Source organism: Macrobrachium rosenbergii, chromosome 24 (genome assembly GCF_040412425.1).
Source record: "Macrobrachium rosenbergii isolate ZJJX-2024 chromosome 24, ASM4041242v1, whole genome shotgun sequence".
Classification (NCBI taxonomy): Eukaryota; Metazoa; Arthropoda; class Malacostraca; order Decapoda; family Palaemonidae; genus Macrobrachium; species Macrobrachium rosenbergii.
In genome coordinates this window covers 7112778-7131542 of record NC_089764.1, presented here as the reverse complement: position 1 = coordinate 7131542, position 18765 = coordinate 7112778, and the positions used below count along the sequence as shown (strand labels likewise).

General features: G+C 36.1%; 1 protein-coding gene across 1 annotated transcript; it reads right to left on the bottom strand.

Annotated features, from left to right (window-relative positions):
• Positions 1-12862: 12862 nt before the first annotated feature.
• On the bottom strand, positions 12863-18467 carry LOC136851771 (uncharacterized). Its single transcript, XM_067126085.1, has 2 exons — positions 18256-18467; positions 12863-13412 (listed from the first exon to the last, which is right to left on the bottom strand). The coding sequence occupies exons 1-2, from the start codon at positions 18465-18467 to the stop codon at positions 12863-12865; spliced, it is 762 nt and encodes a 253-aa protein (XP_066982186.1).
• Between the last annotated feature and the right edge of the window lie 298 nt (positions 18468-18765).

Below are 18765 nucleotides of genomic sequence, written 5' to 3'. Positions count from 1 at the left end.
TAACTGTCTGTGGTGGAACTCAGCCAGCATAGTGAAGTAGGGCCTGCTCTCTCAACTTTCAAAATTATTTAGACTTTGAAGTTAAACATCATCATCTGAAGACATACCTCAAGAGGAAAATGAGTGTATATATATGCAGATGGTGTGATATTGTACCATTACATTTACAGCAAATGAAATGGAGATATTTTCAATTACATCTCTAGCAGACTGGTGTCAAGCACTCAACTACAGACACACAATTAATATGAATCATTTATCTAGAAAAATGGTTTTGTAAATTTCAAACATCTAATTCATGTAACCTAAACGAGAAAAAAAGATATGAGTGAAAGTTTAAGAAATTTACCTTTTCATGATGTTTATTGTGAGTATAATATCTCATACTTTAATCCTTCTCATCTTTTAATATCTTTTTAAGGTCAATGGAAGCCTCTACGTCGTGATCCTGTTGCAAACAGTTGATCTGCTGACCCTGAAAATAAAGATGGATTATCTATAATAGTTCAAATTAATGGAAAAAAGTTAAAAGCAACTAGTGCTGACACAAAACCTAGACAAAAAACGGACACACCTGGTTTCATTTTGGGGGGAGAGGTCAAGCTCCTTGCTCTTTTTTTCTTCTTATTGCCATGAGTCTCTCGTTGTTATATTGTAATCTATGGCCAACAAGGAGACGACTTGAAAATTGTAATGTAATGCATGCAGGTGGATATTCCACCAACCCAGTTCTCTCTCTCTCTCTCTCTCTCTCTCTCTCTCTCTCTCTCTCTCTCTCTCTCTCTCTCTCTCTCTCTAAAACTAATGTTACAAGCTCTTTTCTTTTGCTATAATCCATTTTCTGGAAGCAGGGAATACCTTTATTATATTATAGTTATGGAAATGTAACGTTTGCTTCTTTTCAACGACAAGCACCGAATACTGATTGTATGGCCAAACAAGACATATATATATATATATATATATATATATATATATATATATATATATATATATATATATATATATATATATATATATATATAAATATATATATATATATAGAGAGAGAGAGAGAGAGAGAGAAGAAAGAGAAGAAGAAGAGAAGATAATTAAATTTTGAAAAGTGAAATGGTGTATCTGGAGGTGTATCACAAAATCGCACTGAAATAGTTTTGAGGTTATTTGTGCATTCTGGGCACACATCTGTCTGATGTATACTGTATATTTCAATTTTTTAAAATGCAGTTACATGCAGTTCGTTTTGAGCACACAGCAAGAGAAATAAGTTAAAGAAAGTGCTACGCGAATGCACTGTATTTCATAGAAACCGTGAAGAAAAATCTGCCCTGACCTATGGCATGCTAAGAAAATTAGAAGATATGCTGTATGCCAAAATAAAAACGTATTTCCTGGAAACCTAAGCTACTTAAAATTTTACATGAACTATAGTACATGTCCCCCGTTGTATAATTGAGTATATATATATATATATATATATATATATATATATATATATATATATATATATATATATATATATATATATATATATATATATATATATATATATATATATATATCCCCACACATGCACACAAACATACACACACACACACACACACACACACACACACACACACACACACACACACACACACACACACACATATATATATATATATATATATATATATATATATATATATATATATATATATATATATATATATATATATATATATATATATATATATATATACATATATCCTTGGGAGAAGGAATAGTGAGATAACTTTATATTATGGACTGCCTTATGGGCCAAGGGAGTCCCCGAATATGAACAAAAGGAATGGTAACGGGACTTACCTTAAGGTTTTTATTGATTAACCCAGGGAACGAAGGTCGCCAGTGTGGAATTAGAACTCTCTTTACATTCAGTGGGTTTATTTACAGAAAAACAGGGCAAATATGGTAGACCAAAATGTAGCAATTTACAGAGAAGTGTGGAATGTAGGGAACTCTTTCTCAGCTCAAATGGGCGCTAACCTTGTTTTCCCGCCGATTTCTCGGCCTATGACTCAAATGCAAGGTGGTTTTATTCCTAAAATAATTCATTTCTAGTTTGTGACAGAGGAGAATGTAAATCCGTGAAAAAAATAATATATATATATATATATATATATATATATATATATATATATATATATATATATATATATATATATATATATATATATATATATATATATATATATAGATAGATAGATAGATAGATAGATAGATAGATAGATAGATAGATAGATAGATAGATAGATAGATGCTCTGATAGTGTCTATATTACTTTTATATTTTGTGACAATATTTGCTGAATGAATTGGAGAGAGAGAGAGAGAGAGAGAGAGAGAGAGAGAGATCACCATTTTGAGATACAATAAGGTAAGAAAACCAAGTCGTTTATGGTTGCATAATGCCTTAGTCACAAAATTATGACTTGCTTTTAGTACATCATCTCAGAAACTTGTGGCCTCATTACGTAGTGATCATACCGACTGCTAAGGAGGAGAATCATTCGGAAAATTTTCTCAAGAAAGTCGCGTAATTCTTTGATGGGAAGGCAATTGCTAGTTTGCTTCGTTAGCTGTGCTACATGTTATAAGGTGGCGAAAGTCTACAACACTACTTTAAAATGCTGAGCTCTTTTCAAAGTTTATCCACTCGCATAAATTTTGCACTGTCTTAAATTAAAAATCTAATCTCAAAGTAATAAAGTATTTTTACCCCGACAAAGTAAAAACTCGCTATTATTGAACCTCAGTTAAAGTATTATTTTTCTTTTTTTAGAGAAATGACAATGTTTAGTGAATTCTATGATATTTTCATTTAATGAATTTATAAAACTACCAAGCTGCAAGGTATGTATTCTGATTCGCATAAACTATTTTCGGAAGCGATCGGATACTTGGTAGATATTATAATTTTGTGACTGTATTTGTATGTGATTACTTACGGGAAAGGCACGATAAAACTCTCAGTTCATCCTGGGGTGAGTAGAAAAGCACAGACGACAAAAATGACTTCGTTTATCTTGATAGCAAATGATAAAATCCATCAGCATTCTTCCTCTGCAGGGAACGTATGAAAGTCATATGTAACTTAATTACTTCTCTCCTCCGCATTTTTCTAATTGTGGGGTAGATTGCTGACAGCAGGGGTGTTCTAGGTGATGTTTGAGAACCCAGTTTGTGAAATAAATAATAATTATTATAACTGACAAATAAATAAAAATTATTATAATAAACAAGAGAGTGTTTTTTTTTATTATTTAATGTTACTCAGCAGGATCCAACACTGTTCTCTCTAAACCAATCACATGTGAAACCTATTGGTTCCATTTGCTAATAGCTACACATTTTCGAATCAGCTGGATTCAATAAAAAAATTTCCCAAGACTTCTGTATCAGAAGAAAACATATTGTTCAGACGGATATTATGCCGCCACCATAAATTACAAAGGAAAGACAGACGGGGCCCAAAGCTTTTAAGAGGTGAACAGACTTTTGCATTAGGAACGAGGTTGAATTTACATCAAACCTTCGACTACCGTTGTTCTTAGTTGAAGACAGAGTAGGAGAGACCAAGGATATGAAATTAAAAACGGTTGGCCTCACACAAGTAAAGTCATCGATGAAATCGCAAAATTAAGCTAAATCGCTGCTAGTGTGACTCATTATTGATTGAATTTTTGTAGCGAGTAAATATAAGAAAAACATGAAACGAAAAACAGTATCAAAAGGTATTCAGCAAATGGGAAGGGGTATCCATATGAATAAAATGGCTATTTGATATTATTTTATTAGTTTGTTTAAGGTAGCATACAGGGGAAAAACATGTCCTTAACTCCTGGAAACCTAATAGTTATTTTAAAATGTTGATGGAGTTGGTGATATTAAGAGCTTAATTATTTTTACAGCTTTTTAATGAATACACTGCGCTTTAATAGCCATGTAGATAGAAAATGAGGATGCGGCCGAGAAAGGGGAGATCGGAATAATGAGTATTTTAATTATCTAATTGTTTATATTTTAACATAGAACTGCTACTTAACTCAAGTATCGTATTCTATATCTTTGATCTCTCCAACTCTCCATCTTCAACTAAGACCAACAGCACGATTTAGCGATCAAATGGGTTTTCCCGCGTTTTGTGTGCCGAGCGTGAGCTACTGAACCACCAAGAGAGAGAGAGAGAGAGAGAGAGAGAGAGAGAGCGAGTTCCTGTCAATTACAGACCTACCAACAAGTTTCGGTATTTATCATTGGCCTCGTCTGTAATTTAGTGTAGATATCAGTTCTTATTTACAAACAAATATTTGCCTGTGTATTAAGGATACATATGCCATTACAGAAGTAGTTGTTATAATGATTTTTTTGGTTATATCCTGAATACTATACCTAGCTAAACCTTATTGTGAAATGTCTATGTTAACAAAGAAACAATTCTAACGGAAAAACAGGAGCGCTTGCCCGTTGTCGCGGTTATATGGAACTCGAGCTATTTTCAGATTCTGCTCTACAACACCACTTTTGGAAGTTACTTAATCAACCAAAATGGGTGCTATGGTAAAGTGACGCAGCTTTACGTATTGTTTCTCACTAGTACATCCAGAAATAAATGCACTCCTGCAAATGGTAGGATTTTGAAAAAGCGCATAGAGTTAATAGCCCAGTTTCCTGCGATTGACTGAGAAACTAATAGGATGTACCTACTCTGGTGCCACCCACCCCAAAATGTAAAAATTTTGTGATCTATATACAGTATATATATATATATATATATATATATATATATATATATATATATATATATATATATATATATATATATATATATATATATATATATATATATATATATATATATATATATAGTTGTTCAAGCCTCGATGGCTCAGTCGGTTACAGCAGCGGCCGGACTTCGTAGAGGTCTGTGGCGCGGGTTCAAATCGCAGCCGACTGATCAGAGAGGCAGACACTTTTGCTATCCGTGTAGACATCCCGGGATTATATATGTAATCAACGGATAGGTTTGCTTAAAAAGCAAATGGATGTTACAGACTAAAACACACACAAAACAAAGCCACTACAACACCTTCTAAAAACATAACAAACATCTCACACGTCTCGAACTCTCGCCATACCCGCGCAATAACTTCTTGCTGCTGGGAAGAAGGGCGTTGGGTCTGGTATGATACATGAAACATACGCTACCGGGGTCTAAGCGATGTCAGGCAGGGCAGCCGATCGAGACCACAAGTCTACCCCAAAGCCAAATCAAAAGTCCTTCAAAAAGAAGGCATCGTGCTTACCCCATACAAAAATGGGAAAAAAGCACGTTAAAAGAAGAAGAAGAAGATATATATAGTTGTTCAACATCAGAAACCATGCTTACAACTACAAAGCAGAATTCCTTATACTTGAGAGCCTCAATGTCAAATTGAAAGTCCCTTCACTTACTCACCAGACTAAAGTTGTTCTGCGGTTTATTGCCTAGTTTGGTTGTTTATCTTCGGTTCTCTGTTCTGTAGGTTTGTATGAATTTTTAGTGTGTTTTTTTTACTCTTCCCGTGAAAGGTTGGTGTTTTTCCAGCAAGTGTGTCTGTGATTTTACTTATGGTTTTGTTATTTCCTCTTAATTGCACAATTTTAGATTCTTTTATTCTATGTGTAATTCATGTGTTATTTAGTGCTTAATTTTTAGTGTGTCTGTGATTTTACTTAATGGCTAATTCATTTTTTTATATAATTTTAATTCCGTGTTTTTATGTATAATTTTTAAATGTAATTTAGTGCATATATTTTCAAGTATTTGCTTAATGTTTTGAAAGCACTCTAATGTTTGATATTTCATTTATAGATGTCCCTGATGATGTGACAAAGGGTCAAGAAACGTAGGATTAAACCACTGTACATGGAACCTGCTTGTTTTCCTGCACTCCTTTGAACATGTTGAAATATTTTCATATATATATATATATATATATATATATATATATATATATATATATATATATATATATATATATATATATATATATATATATATATATATATATATATATATATATATATATATATATATATATATATATATATATATATATATATATATATATATATATATATATATATATATATATATATATATATATATATATATATATATATATATATATATATGTGTGTGTGTGTGTGTGTGTGTGTGTGTGTGTGTGTGTGCGTGTGTTTGTATGTGTGTGCGTGTGTGTCTGTGTGTGTGACAAACTATGTGCTGGCCTGGCAGAGGCACATCCGCTGCCGGTGCATTTGTGTCGACATTGGAGGTTTACACGGTTAGATGCAGCGGGTATTTGACGCACACATTTGTGCTTTCCTGACCATGATCTTAGTGCGTGGAGGCAGTGTGATCTTTGAACATTTAACCGGTGTCGTCACATTTCCGGGAAGAAGTAATTGGGTGAGTGCGTATGTGTGTTGCACTCTCTAATGGTATATTATCAGAGGAACAGACAATCATGGGGACTTCATTCTGTGAATGGGTCTGATTCGTTTGTTGTGCAGTGTTGAAGGACTGCCACTAGAAGATCTGTTATTTGACGTCATAGAAGTGAGTACAATAACTAATGAACACTTACATCTTTTCTAGACATTATGTGGAAATACCCAGTTTTGCTGCAGTGAAATTCCTCAGTGTCTCCATTATGCATTTTCCTATTCTGTTCTCCATTGTGCATTTTTCCGTTTTGAATATGGATTCCTTGTAACACCATTTCTGGTTTTAATATATGATATGTTTCTTTTAACAGGAAATCTGGGTTCGTCCTGTGAGGATGAGTATTTTGGAAGTGGTGTTTATTTTAACATACTCTATGACATTTATTGTGGTCTAGAATAATTATGACCTTTTTACTTTGTTTGGTGACCAGGGTGTTAGTCACTAGTATTGGTTGGTCTTGAATCATTAATCTGAACATTTGTGAATGAGAATTTCCTCTAGTGATTATTTCCATTTATAGGTGGTGGGACCCATTCCATTTCATGACCGTAGCTTTTGTTAAATTACTTTCGTTAAATTTACAAATAAAGTCTAGCTTTGTACCTCAGTGTTTAATTCCAATAAGCCTTAGGAAAGTAAGATGATTGATGTTGTTCTTAAAACAGATACAGCAATAGAATATGGCCCTATTTGACCTGGGTATAGGGTCATTAACAGTGGTTGGCAGCGGTGTTAGGCATGAGTAGATAGTTAAGTAGACAGATAGATAGGGTTAGGTTACACTTCCGAAGAGACATATATTATTAATACTGGTATTGGCATCTCAGAATAGGACTTTGATGGTTCAGCAATCCAGCTTAGGAAGCTGTTGTTGAGATGCACTCAAGTCAGTCTTTCTCGAGCGTGAGTCTCTGTGTGTTTAATGATGCACCACGGCGTGCAAGGTTTTAGTGTGTTATAGGTATTTCTGGGCTTTTGTTTCATATTTGGGAATGTTTGGGTATGTGTAATGTGTGCAGTGTGTTTTATTGTGGTATCTTGACCACTTGTGTGTGGTAAACCACGAGAATACATGCAAGTTTTTCTCTTTCTCTCTCTCTCTCTCTCTCTCTCTCTCTCTCTCTCTCTCTCTCTCTCTCTCTCTCTCTCTCTCTTTCTTTGGTGAGAAGATTCCCTCACTGTCAAGCAGAGCCGTACGTAAGTGTTATAATTTTATTTTATTGTTAATTCAAGTGTCAGACTGGAATATGGTTTTTTTATGGCACCGCAACTAATTTTAGGGCGGTGGCTGTAGTGACGTCATTCCCTGAGTGACATGTCAGTGACGTCATTAGTTGGGTGGAGTTTCTCGCATTCTGCGCCATCTTATAGGCTGCGCACTTGAATTTTGGGCGTGCCTTATATGTTTTTTTTTTATATATATAGCAATCGGCAGTTTGCATCGGCGTTTAGGGTTTAATGAAGAGAGTATTTTATTACTGTATTATCTCTGGGGACTTTGATAATTGGGCAATAATTTAGTTGACATTTGTTGAGTTAATGTGAGTAAACATTTCCTATGCAAGTGTGTATACATTTCTTAGATTTTTTAAAACTTTTATTTCTTATAATTACAAACGTACATGTTTTATTTTGGGTACATAGGTGCATGTGGGTAAAAAGGGAAGCAGTTGCTGTAAGCTTACTCGGCAATCTTTACCTTGACGACGGGAGAAGCGGACGTGTCTCTAAAATTTTGCGCTCAGCAATTTTTCTGTGTGCTTCAGCAGACCTTGGATTGGGAGATAAGGGGTGAGGTATTGCACTGGAGAGAGGGGGAACGAATTCTTTTCTTCTCTCTCTCTCTCTCTCTCTCTCTCTCTCTCTCTCTCTCTCTTTCTTGCATCCATTTGCTTGGGTTCCGTTTTCTTTACGTGAGTGAGGGTAGAATCCCATTCTCTTTACTTGAGGGGTGGACTGAGTGTTTTTTTTTATTTGCCCTTGAAGACGCAAAGTTCATCTTGACCTACTTTGCGGTCAGCTGTGCTCGGCCCGCCCATTTTTTTTTCCTTGGGATTTTGGATTTAATTGTGGGTTTAATTTGTACTTTCTTTTGATTTTGGGGATTAATTGTTTAAGTATAGGGAATTAACATTCTGGGTTTCTTACTGTGTGGGAATTTTGTCAGGGAAATTGTTTTCTCCTATGTTTTTTTCTGTAAGGGGTGTCCTTTCGCAGGACTTGGGAAATTTTGCATTTGTGATCAGCCAAGAATAAGTTAATGGATTTATTTATGAAGAAGAAAGCTGCAAAAATGAGGAGAGGAAATTGTGATCAGAGATTCCTCAGGTCAGCCTATGGTTGTGTAGGGCGTGGAGATTCAGTCCGTGGTTTGAAGAGTTTTGTTAAAGTTCCGAATAGCCAAAGGTCGATGGTTGGCTTGAGTTCTCAGACCCCACGGGTTCATTGTTTTAATTGTAATGTGCAGGGACACATTAAGAGATTTTGCTGTGTTAAATATTGTGGCAATTGTAAGATTCATGGTCATCCTTGGTAGTCTTGTCCATCTCGCAGACATTATAATGGTAGACCTACATTTCAGAATTTTAATAGTTCAGGTAAGAAAGTTCCTCATGCAGTCTTTTCGACGGGATCTTGTGATCGGCGAGCATTGTCTAAAGACCAATCAGTTGCAAGGGAAAACTGGATGGGTGTTTCTTGGGATATAGGACTTCTGGGGAAACCCTTAGGGTCAAAGCCAGTGGTAAAAGGGTCTGTGCATGGGATAAATGTAAGGGTTTTCATAGATGCAGGCACCTCTATTAATTTGATGAATTATGAGTTGTTCCGATCGATGTTTTCCGATCGTGCTTTGAGACCTGCTAAAGAGACAGTATGTGATGTTCAAGCAAATAGGTTATGGGCTTTGGGATACATAGATGTAGATTTGTTTCTTGGGGGCATAACTTTGACAGAACCATTTTTGGTTATACGAGGGCCTCTTTGGGGAATACCTTCTTACTGGGTCATCCAGCATGTCAGAGTTGGAGAATCTCAGTTCATACAGGGGTGTGTGGTATAACTGTGGGAGTACCTGGTGTGTTTGTGCCTTATGAGGGGATGGATGTGAGTAGTGGTGGTGGATGATGATGGATCGGGGGTACATGAAATCTGTGGGTGGATGCTGAACATGTGTCGATGGGTAAGAAGTGTTATAAGGGGGTTTTATCGGATGATGTGGTTCTTGGTCCTGGTATGGTTGCTATGATGAAAGTTCGAGTGGAAGCGGTACATAAATCCAGACAGGTCGGTGTGTGTGGATGAGTGTAGCGAAAAGCTGAAGGAGGTAGTGTGTATGGGTTCTCTAAACAAGGTATTGAGTTCAGGTGATACTTGGGTGGAATTGCTAAACTGTAGTGATTCAGTCTGCAATTACCAGAAGGGTATTTATGCAAACAACTTTGTTGAGTGGGTTGATGAAGATAATTCAGTTGCTATTATCGGGGGTTTTTGTAGTTTTTCAGAAGCAGATTTACAGGCTAGGAGGCAGGTTTTTAGGGATCATTTAGCCATTGCTGATTATAAAGAATATGCTGGGGGTATGGAAGATGTTCTGGCTGAGTTTGCAGACATAGTCTCCCTCAATGGGATAAGTTAGGGCTAACAAATGTGTTAGAACACAAGGTTCCTTTGGAGGACAAGACTAAGCCTATTTTTGTTCCTTCGTATAGGATCCCTTTTAAGACAAGAGAGCAGGTAGAGCAAGAGGTTAATAAGTATGAGGAAGAAGGCATTGTGTGTGCGTGTGTGTGTGTAAATTCTGTAAGTCAAGACACGTGAAACACTTCAATCTCGTAAACAAGGTAAGGACAAGTGATGGCGACGGGGGAAATGGACACAAACAATGTTTAGGAGGAACGTGCAGTCGGGAAAATCACCTCATAAAGACAAAAGCGGTGAAAGTTCCAGGAAATGAGAGAAACTGAGTCACCGACACGCTGAAAGCAGAGTGCCATGAAGATAAAGAGTTGGGTGAGTTTTTTATGGTATCCATTTCATCAGAAAACTGAGATTTGAGGGGTCTGACATTCTCGTTGATTGTATCATGAAATACAGAACAAAAAGAATGACATACAGACAGTGTTTAAGTTGAACTGGAAAGTTGTGAAGACGGTAATAGAATTTCATTTTAGATTTTACTGATGCTCTTCGACTCCAGATTTTTTATTTGATACCTAGAATAAATTCGACTTGAAGTTCTCATGACACGGTTAACGTATTACTAAAGGAATGTTCAAGATAAAGTGCTGTTCGTTATTCGAAATAAAAAGCATTCTAAGAATGTTTAATGTGGTGGATCTGGTACGTGATGTCTCAAAACTTTAAATGATAATCACAAGTGTTTCACTTGACTCAAGTCGAATCAAAGGAGTGCCATAAACAGAAATCGGAATTTCTCTAAAGGCAGACTACAATTTTTCCTCGATAGATTTATAATTTTTTAGTTATTTTGAAGTGGAGAGGAGCAACTAGTCAAGTTAAAGTTACGAAATGAACTCCTGTTGAAGAGAAAGGTAAGAAATACAAGTACATAACGTTGGATAGCTTGGTGAAGTGGGGGAAAGAACAAGAAAACAGAGATAATTGTGTACACATGTAGAAAGAAATAATACGATCGAATTAGGTAGGAAAGAGTAAACAAGTAGATTGCATAAAAAGTGTCGAATAATGTTTAAGAAGGAAGGTTGAGAAGTATACTAAAGTTATGGGACTCAAGAAAAATATTTAGAGGAGGTTCTTTAAAAAAGAACTGCAATTAGGAACTATCATATAATCATACGGGGAACTTTAGACAAGGACTGTTTTTAATTTAATGAGGTAGACTAACCATGTTGGTGTTAATAATATGCTAATTATATTTAAATGAAATTTGTTTGCTCTAAACTAGAAGTAACAACTCACATTTAACTGACATAAAAATTCAAAAATATTTCGTGATTTTCAGATAAATTTATTGTAACCTAAATGTGGTAGGTGTTCCAGTTAGTAGTTTTCAAAGCTTATATGGTAAAGATTTGTCAAAAAGAAGCTCAGATGTAGATTAGGACCTGAGTAGCCCCATACATTTGTTGTAAAGTTGTGGTTACATTGACGAATTGACTATTTTAATATACAAGAAAGTTATTTTTACCCCAGTGTTTGGAGTTCAATATCTTAAGTATACATCAATTAAATATCAACTGAGGTGTTATTATTTGTCAGTCTTGTTCCTGAAAATGATTATTTAGATTCATAACCATTAATTATTTAGATTCATAAATTATTTCCAGATGACAGATATACAGTAGATTTGATCGTTTTTGTTTTAACTCTGAAAATATTCACAGGGCAATAATCGCCTGAAATTGCTTATGTCAGAACCATTTGGAACTGAGAGAAACCCATCAAATATCATATTCAATAGTCAATTTGGTTTCAAGCCAATCAGTTCCACTTGTCTGCAACAAAGACTTCTTTACGCTTCTTTGTTCCCTGATTAAAAATGGATCAATAAATGCGATACAGTCCTTGGATTTAGCAAAAATTTAAAAATAAAAATCTCTGAATACTGTCTTATAACGTTGGCTGATCTCTGAAAAATCAAGCACCACTAGGTTTCTTAAGGTTAATGTCGAAAGTGTTGTTTAACAAAGAAGTGAATAAAATTGGATATAAAATTCAAAGGATTGAGAAGAAAGTGTAATAATGAAAATCTGGACGATTTCTAAGCATAACTAACCTTGGCGTCGTATCCTACCTGAGTTTGGAGTAAGCTCTCAGCCACTAATCCCATCTTTACTCTACCTAAATATCATGTTTGGGAGCAAATTCCAAATGCTGTTGTAAAATGTGCAATTTCCTGTTTAATCTAATTTTTGCGGAAATTTTCCTATGATATTTAGATTAGGTTAAAGTAAAGCTGAATGGGTGAAAACATTTATTAAATAAATCTGCTACCCAATTTTCAACGTAGGAGGTAGAGATACTTTATCTTTTATTTTCCTTCTTTTTTATGTAACATAAACTTACTTATGCGTAACATAAAGTTAGAAAGCTGCAAGGATAAAGCTGTATGCCAGCACTGTCTGGGCATTTCTATGCCCTTCCAAATTTCATTAGCAACGGAGGAATTTATTCTTTTGCTAAGTAGCTTTCGATGAGGCTGATGCTTACACGGTGTTCGCTTTATTACTTTCGTAATACAATTTGTAGTGCTGCATATTTTCCTTCTTCTAGGTTGCTGGGGGAGGGGGTGGCGTGCAGAGGGGGCCGTTTTGAGTTGCTGGAGTGCACTAGGCGGGGAGCGGAGTTAATGGAGTGCTGAGGGGGGGTGGGTTGGTGGAGTGTGGAGGGGAGTTGGAGGTGGTGGAGTGCGGAGGGGAGAGTTGGAGTCGGTGAAGTGATTTTGGGGATGGAGTTTGTGGAGTGCGAAAGGCGGGGAATGGGGTTGGAGTGCGGAGGGGAAGGGGTTGGAGTTGGTGGATTTGGGATATGGGGGAAGTTGCAGCTGGTAGAATGCAGAGGCAGGAGGGTTGGAGTTGTCGCGTTCAGAGGGGGACAGGGTTGGAGTTGGTGGAGTGCAGAGGGGGCCAGGGTTGGAGTTGGTGGAGTGCAGAGAGGGGGGCGGGGTTGGAGTTGGTGGAGTGCAGAGGGTGGGGTTGGGTTGGTGGAGTGCAGAGATGGGGCGGGGTTGGAGTTGGTGGAGTGCAGAGGGGGCGTGGTTGGAGTTGGTGGAGTGCAGAGGGGGCTGGGTTGGAGTTGGTGGAGTGCCGGTGGTGGGGAGCAGGGTTGGGTTGGTGGAGTGCAGACAGGAGGGCGGGGTTGGGTTGGGGAGAACGGAAGCAGGGGAGGTGGATCGGCTGCAGTGGTGTGGTAAGGGTGGGCGGAAAGAAGTGGTTATGGAAGTAAGGTGGTGAAAGAAACGATATGGAAGAGCCTTTTAACATTTCCACCTCTTTAGTGAAAGGGAAACAGCCGGGAACACTCATGGCATCATATAAATATTCATTCAATGCATTTCACGTCCATGGCCTGCGAAAAAGCCGTTTTCCAACTGCTTATTTTACGGTTATATTTTCCTGATCGTTGTTCGTGTGTAAAACACTTATGTGTCTGCCGTTCTTGTATACATAAGGTAAAAGGTGAGGTGAATGGAAACCGGATGTTTTATACAAACAGCATTAATAAAAACTCACAGTAAAGTTATATATATATATATATATATATATATATATATATATATATATATATATATATATATATATATATATATATATATATATATATATAAGTATGTGTATATATGACTTTTACTGTGAGGCTTTTATTAATTCTGTCTGCACAAAACACCATTATGTATAATGAAAGAGAAATTGGCAGGATGAGAAAATCCATAAAAACACAAATAAAAATATTCATAAGTGCTCAAGAACAAGCCTAACTGGTGGTTAGAGTGACAGGCAAATAATTAGGCTCTATTAAGAGAAGTCCAAAAAATGATAAAGGAAATAAGAAGTGTCTCTACTTTCCAAAGAAAAACTTATTTCAAACCTTCAAATATAAACTTTATTGGTTACAAAAAGTTGTCTCTAAACCCAAGTAAAACAATGTCAGATGTGTTTTCCAAAATTTTTACGAAATTACTCGCAACAGTTCGCGGAGTAACAGTTTAATGTTTCCAGATTCATTTCGGCTTCAAATAACTTCAAATCTCTGTGAGGGATAAAATTATCTAATAAGCCAACTTCTTGAAGAGATTTACAGAACTGCAATATTCAGGAATGAGTGAATCTTTCAAGAGACAAACTACCTCAAACGGAGAAGCCTGTAAAAACTTAAGGAATGATTGAAAATGGTAAATAATGGTTATGGTAGACGGGTTAGTTTTCTTGTAATAGTTGCTTCATTGTCATATAATTCCTCACCTAGTCTTAGACCGGATTTCATTTCCAAGTATGCATTATGAACACGTCATTTTTTTTAAGTTAGGAATACTGCTAATACTGACTAATATTTATTATAAATTAATTACAATAACGTCAACAATGTTTTCATTCATATAATCGAGATAATCAACTATAAAAAACTATTTTTTCAAGTACCACGTCCATTACTTTCATTTTTCACTGGCAAGAAAATTATATTTTTAGCCGTGAATTCTCCTAGAAAAGTAAAAATCGAAGAAATTACTTCATCATAATCAATTAATTATAACTCTAAATAAAACCATTAGTCCTGAGTTGTATTTGGATGAAATGCATGTGACCTAATTTCAGTTCAAAACAGAAAAAAGCCTCAAAGGTGAAATATTTAAGCTGGCGATGGTAATCGTAAAGAAACGAACAGATTTACCTTTGCTGCACGCAGGACATAATTAAGTGCCAAATACAGAGTTTTTTTCATTAAGGAGAAATTTTCCTTAAAAGAACATTTTCTTAATCGAGAAAACGGTAGTTTTTGATATATTACCAAAACATATGACTTTTTCATATCAAACCACCATTTCACATTTCCAAGAGAGTAGTTTTAGGAAATAAAAACTACAAATGGTTTCTTAAAACGCTTTGTGGATGCTTTTCTAATCATCATTTTTTTTTTAGTTTCTGTTCTAGAAATACAATTTTCTAGAACAAAGAATAGGCAAGAAAAGTAGAACATTGTAAACTCCAAAGCGTTCGAAAGCAATGATCATTAATAGAAGGACTGTGATATACATTTTAGATTAGAGCGATAAACATATGCTTCGGCAACTTCACAAGTTTGAGGAAATTGTGAAGCATGGTATACAATTCCATGCTCTGTAATAATGACGTGAGATAATGCAATAGAACAAAGAAAAGCCTCTTCGATTCCAGTTTATATTATGGTAAAGATATTTTGCGGTATGAATGATTATTTCCACGGAAGCGCACATCTAAGGCTGATGATGCTGAAATAGATCCATGGGTGATGCAGACAAAAGCAAACATGCTATAAATATTATGGGAAAGGGCGCTTGGCCCAATTTTTCACGGTAAATACGCTGGAATAAGACTGCATTTGAAACGGAGAAGACTTTCCAAACATGATTAAAGGAAAGGAAAGAGAAAGCAAAGATAAAGTATCCGCCACCGAAAGAGGGAAAGGGAAGAAGGACGGAAGAGAAGCGAATTAAGGGAGTTTGGTTCAGTCTAACCAGAAACACGATTTAATTGTCGAGAAAATATAAAGGAAAAATGATCGAAGGGAAATCAACATTAATTCCTGCTGTTAATGAGACCATAACTATAAGTAATTCTGTAAAAAAAGAGCTTTATCTCCCTGCAAGATGATTATGAATACATTGGTTGTGCACTTATGAAACTAAAATAAACTAGGAAAATTTTAAGGAGAAGAAACGGGAAAAACGAGGATCAAGATAACAGGATACAGTCATTGAGATTGAAGCAGTTGAAATGGATGTCGAACTTCTGAATATAGGTTCAGAAATGGAAATCTATAATTACAGTCTTCAATAAGTGATACCATTAGAGAAATTTACAGTGATCAAAAAGACGATGTTATGAAAATAAATGTGAAACTAAAAATTCATGATTTATGCACATGGCAAAGTATGTAAAAAAATTGGAACAGGTATACAGATATGGGTATGGGTATGAGTATGGGTATGGGTATTGGTCTTGCACGGATATGGGTATGGGTATAGATATGGGTAGGGGTATAAGTACAGATGTGGGTGTGGTACGGATATGGGTATGGGTATGGTACCTATATGAGTATGAGTATGGGTATGGCACAAATATGACTATAGGTATGGGTACGGGTTTGGGTATAGGTATGGGAATGGACCTTTTGTTAGAAATGTAGTAAATAAAAAGTGACCCAACGGGTCATGGATGGTCAGGTCTTAATTAAAATTATCACAAACACACACACACACACACACACACTATATATATATATATATATATATATATATATATATATATATATATATATATATATATATATATATATATATATATATATATATATATATATATATATATATATATATATATATATATATATATATATATATACAGTGTTGTGCAGCAAACGAACTGAGCTGACTTTAGATTCTGCATTCATCTTATGATATATATTGTTGCACTATACTTTGTTACATAGATTTAAAAGCTTAAATGCAATTGACTATTGTTTTCAAATCTCATTTCTCATAGTTATAGAGTCTGACATTCGCTCTAACTGGGAAGGTTCAACTGAAAATAACAGACGAACCGAGACTATTTGAATGTGCAGTTCGGTTATTACCTTTCAAAATATACAAGTAATCGTCGTACAGATTTTTCAGCTGAAATTGAACTTCTGGAACGCAACAATGTACGATTTGTCTTTGTTCTGTATCGGTCAGGTTTGGCATTTTTATAAAGGTAACCTTAAAATATTTGAGCTTTAGCGTTACCACTGCTGTTTCCAACTGTGTGAACTTCAGTTTTCATCAAGCAAATAAAAAATAGCCAGTATTCCATTCCATAGTGAAAAGATATTTTGCAACCTTGCCTTTTGTCGTTCTTCCCCACCTCGAGGCATCAAAATATCAAAACATTGGAATTAAGGAACACATTTGAAAGGGCAGCAATAATTGCACTGGGAGGAATAACCAATTCTTATGTGTTTATGAAAGGACCAGTGAACGAGTCGGTATTTATATGAAGAAAGATTACAATATGCAATTTGTGGAACCAGTATCCAGACTGAAAAGAGTTTGATGGACGAATTCTATATAGGAAGCTTCACTGTTATCAGTGGCCGTTAAATTTGTTTTGTTCTATGAAGGTCAAGAGAATACGGGAAACTATGATTGTCTTGATCATCGAGAAATCAATCATGAGTGGGACAGAAACTTACTTAAACGAAAGGCGTGTCAGGATTACTGTCGAACTTAATTTTTATGCAAAAAGACATCACCACGGCAACTTTACCATCCATTCAGAGGAAAACAAATTTTCCGGAATATAGTACGAAAGGTGACTGTACTTTGTTCACAATGATTGGTGTGTTCGCTGCGTCCATACACACAGACACACAATCCAGTTTATTCAACAACACAACTCCTTACCTTTATCTGGTTTCGTGATTATGAGGTCTTCTTTCTGTGACAGTTCCTTATATATATATATATATATATATATATATATATATTTTTTTACGTTTCCGTGGTTTAGTTTGAAATATGCTCTGTGAGACAGGTAGCAACAATTTAAGGTGATTTTGCCTTGTGATTCTGACTTTAGTGATTGCAGGAAAGCGTAAAAAAAAAAGAAAACAAAGGAGAAATTTCATATGAGCATAGGGCTCTGGTTACTGAGGGGAAATATTACGTAAAACACGTGGGCACATTAAAGTAGTGTATTTACATAAATGACCTTGAAATGCGGAAAGAGGAACTCGTAGATTGAATGAAACTAGAATTCCAGACACAGTCGAGAAAGCTTCACGATGGGATCCCTCTGAAGAATGAGAGATATACATTATACGCCAGTAATGAAAATAGACAAAGAATAATGAATTCGAAGCTGCACTGGTGCAAAGGAGTAAGCAAAAAATTAATACTGCCGTGCAGGCGCACACGGACATTAGACAGGGAGATTTCTGGCTTTCTCACGAAAATATTACGAGACAAAAGCGTGACCAAAATGGGGCTCTTCCAGGGCACTTTACCTTAGCAGATTTCCGAGGGCGTGTAGAGAGCGGTCGTGGATGACCTGCGATTTCAGTGAGTTTCTTCCACGTGGTGAGATGCAAGGGGCTTCCGGTAAAGGGGCGAGCAGTGGGGACTCCTCGAAACTCCAAGCAATGGCGTGTGGGCTCGAGAGTGGTGAAGACACGAGGGTATACTTTTGAAGGGCCACGTGGTTGGGATGCAAGGGCATCGATGGGGCCAGGTGTTGGGACGTCTTCACAAGTTTGCTCCATATCTTCCAGCCGCGTGTGTGTCAGCCTCGTGGGCTTTTGCCTTTATCCCCTCCTATGGGCAGGGGTCGCGTAACACAGATGCTTTGACTCATTGCACCTGCTGCCCGCAGAAGGTTTTAGCCTGTGGAGAAACGCCCAAGCGGTGCTGCCTCGAAGGAAAGATCTTTATCAAAAATGGGGCGCCTTTAATCTTTTAAACCCTTGGTTTTTAAGTCGATAGACAGATGGTCTAACTCGATCGGCGGCAATGATGAA